Here is a 1446-nt window from a genome sequence, read left to right as displayed (position 1 = left end):
ACAGCTGTTTTACAAATAGAAAATCATTATCCACCCAATTCTTAAGAAATATGGATTTATGCTTGAAGCAAATATTTTGGTTATTCCAAACATAACAGAAAAGTTATGCTTATAAACGAATGTTGAGGATAAAAGTAGTTAGATCATTTAACAGGGAGCTTTTCTATTTTATAGTTACATCTTAATAAAAACTCTAGATTTAAAGGCTGATCAGTGGCAGCGCTCAATTCACTGACGTGATCGGAATTTGCGACAGTGTTGCAAACCGTGTTTGTTTTACTGCCGGTGTGCTCCATGGAAACACGCTCACCCCTCACGCTTTGTTTACATGCTTGGGTAAGTTTGTTTTCCTCACAAACAGCCGCCTTCACCTTTTTTCAGGCTTTGTGTTTATTTATTTAAGTAAATTACTGACCCGCGCGTGGCTGCGGCTGATCTGAGGATTGTGATTATTTGATTCTGGAAGCTAAAGTTTAGCCTTATTAGCTTCCATATTACAGCTACAGCTCCCAGAACAGGAGCAGAGTGTGAATCATTCCACATCAGACCTGAATTTCTCTCTTTATCTGCGTTTTGTTGTTCAGGGAGCAAACAGCTACGGTCAGCTGGGACAGAACCATGCGGAGGACCAGAGCAGACCGAGGCTGTCTGACACCGAGGCTCTGCGGGACCAGACGGTCCGGACTGTGGGCGGAGGAGGGGGACACTCCGTCGTTCTCACCGGTCAGTTTGTTTGTTTTCCAAGAAATAAACTGACGGTTGTTGAGACCAAAGACAGGATCTGTGGTTTAAATCACTTCACAGACATACACTATAGGAGGGGAAATGGCGACCCCTGCTGGACGAATTATTAAACTGCGATTAAAATAAAAGCTCTCAAAGAGGTGATAGAATGCAGGGTTTCCATTGTCATAGATAATTAACAATAGTTTAGTGGCTGAAATAGACGCACAGAGAAGTTCAAACCCATCAACTCCTCTTTTCTCTGCAAATCTCACTATTCTAAACTTCCACCATAAAAATTCTATCACCCCTTTAGTGTCAAAGGGAAGTTTAAATGTCAAATCATTCTGTCTCAAACATGTATATAAATGTCCTCTTTATCAGAGCATATTGTCCCAAAATGTAAAAAATTTCTATAAAAAAAAAAAAAAATCGAATGACAACGGTCATCTGTCGATTTTATTAAGCTTGCATATGTTATATTTCTACAATCATATCTTTACTTGTATGTCTTTATTTAAGACCATAAACATGCTATAAAATACAATTTAGATTTATAATAACCGTTTGAAATAAAATGCAGTTTCATTTAAAAAAAAATAATAAAGAGTACTAAGAGCCGCTTAGTTACTGTTAAGTGGAATTTAACATGAGCAGATTGGCTGTTCAGTTATTTTCTGCTTCTTTTATAGTAAATCATTTAAAGGAAAAGTTCGGTCAGTA

The 1446-nt window shown here is 37.8% G+C and overlaps 1 protein-coding gene across 1 annotated transcript in view; it reads left to right on the top strand.

Moving 5' to 3' along the window:
• Positions 1-267: 267 nt before the first annotated feature.
• The window catches only part of sergef (secretion regulating guanine nucleotide exchange factor), a 4106-nt gene continuing 2927 nt past the window's right edge, over positions 268-1446 (top strand). The window contains exons 1-2 of the mRNA XM_015403617.1: positions 268-336; positions 585-723. Coding sequence (XP_015259103.1) covers positions 295-336; positions 585-723 — 181 coding nt within the window. The 5' untranslated portion in view covers positions 268-294. The remainder of the gene's footprint in view (positions 337-584; positions 724-1446) is intronic.

Source organism: Cyprinodon variegatus, unplaced genomic scaffold (assembly GCF_000732505.1).
Source record: "Cyprinodon variegatus isolate N-32 unplaced genomic scaffold, C_variegatus-1.0 Scaffold1528, whole genome shotgun sequence".
Classification (NCBI taxonomy): domain Eukaryota; kingdom Metazoa; phylum Chordata; class Actinopteri; order Cyprinodontiformes; family Cyprinodontidae; genus Cyprinodon; species Cyprinodon variegatus.
The sequence above is the reverse complement of the archived record's forward strand: the minus strand, read 5'-3'. Positions and strand labels throughout refer to the sequence as shown.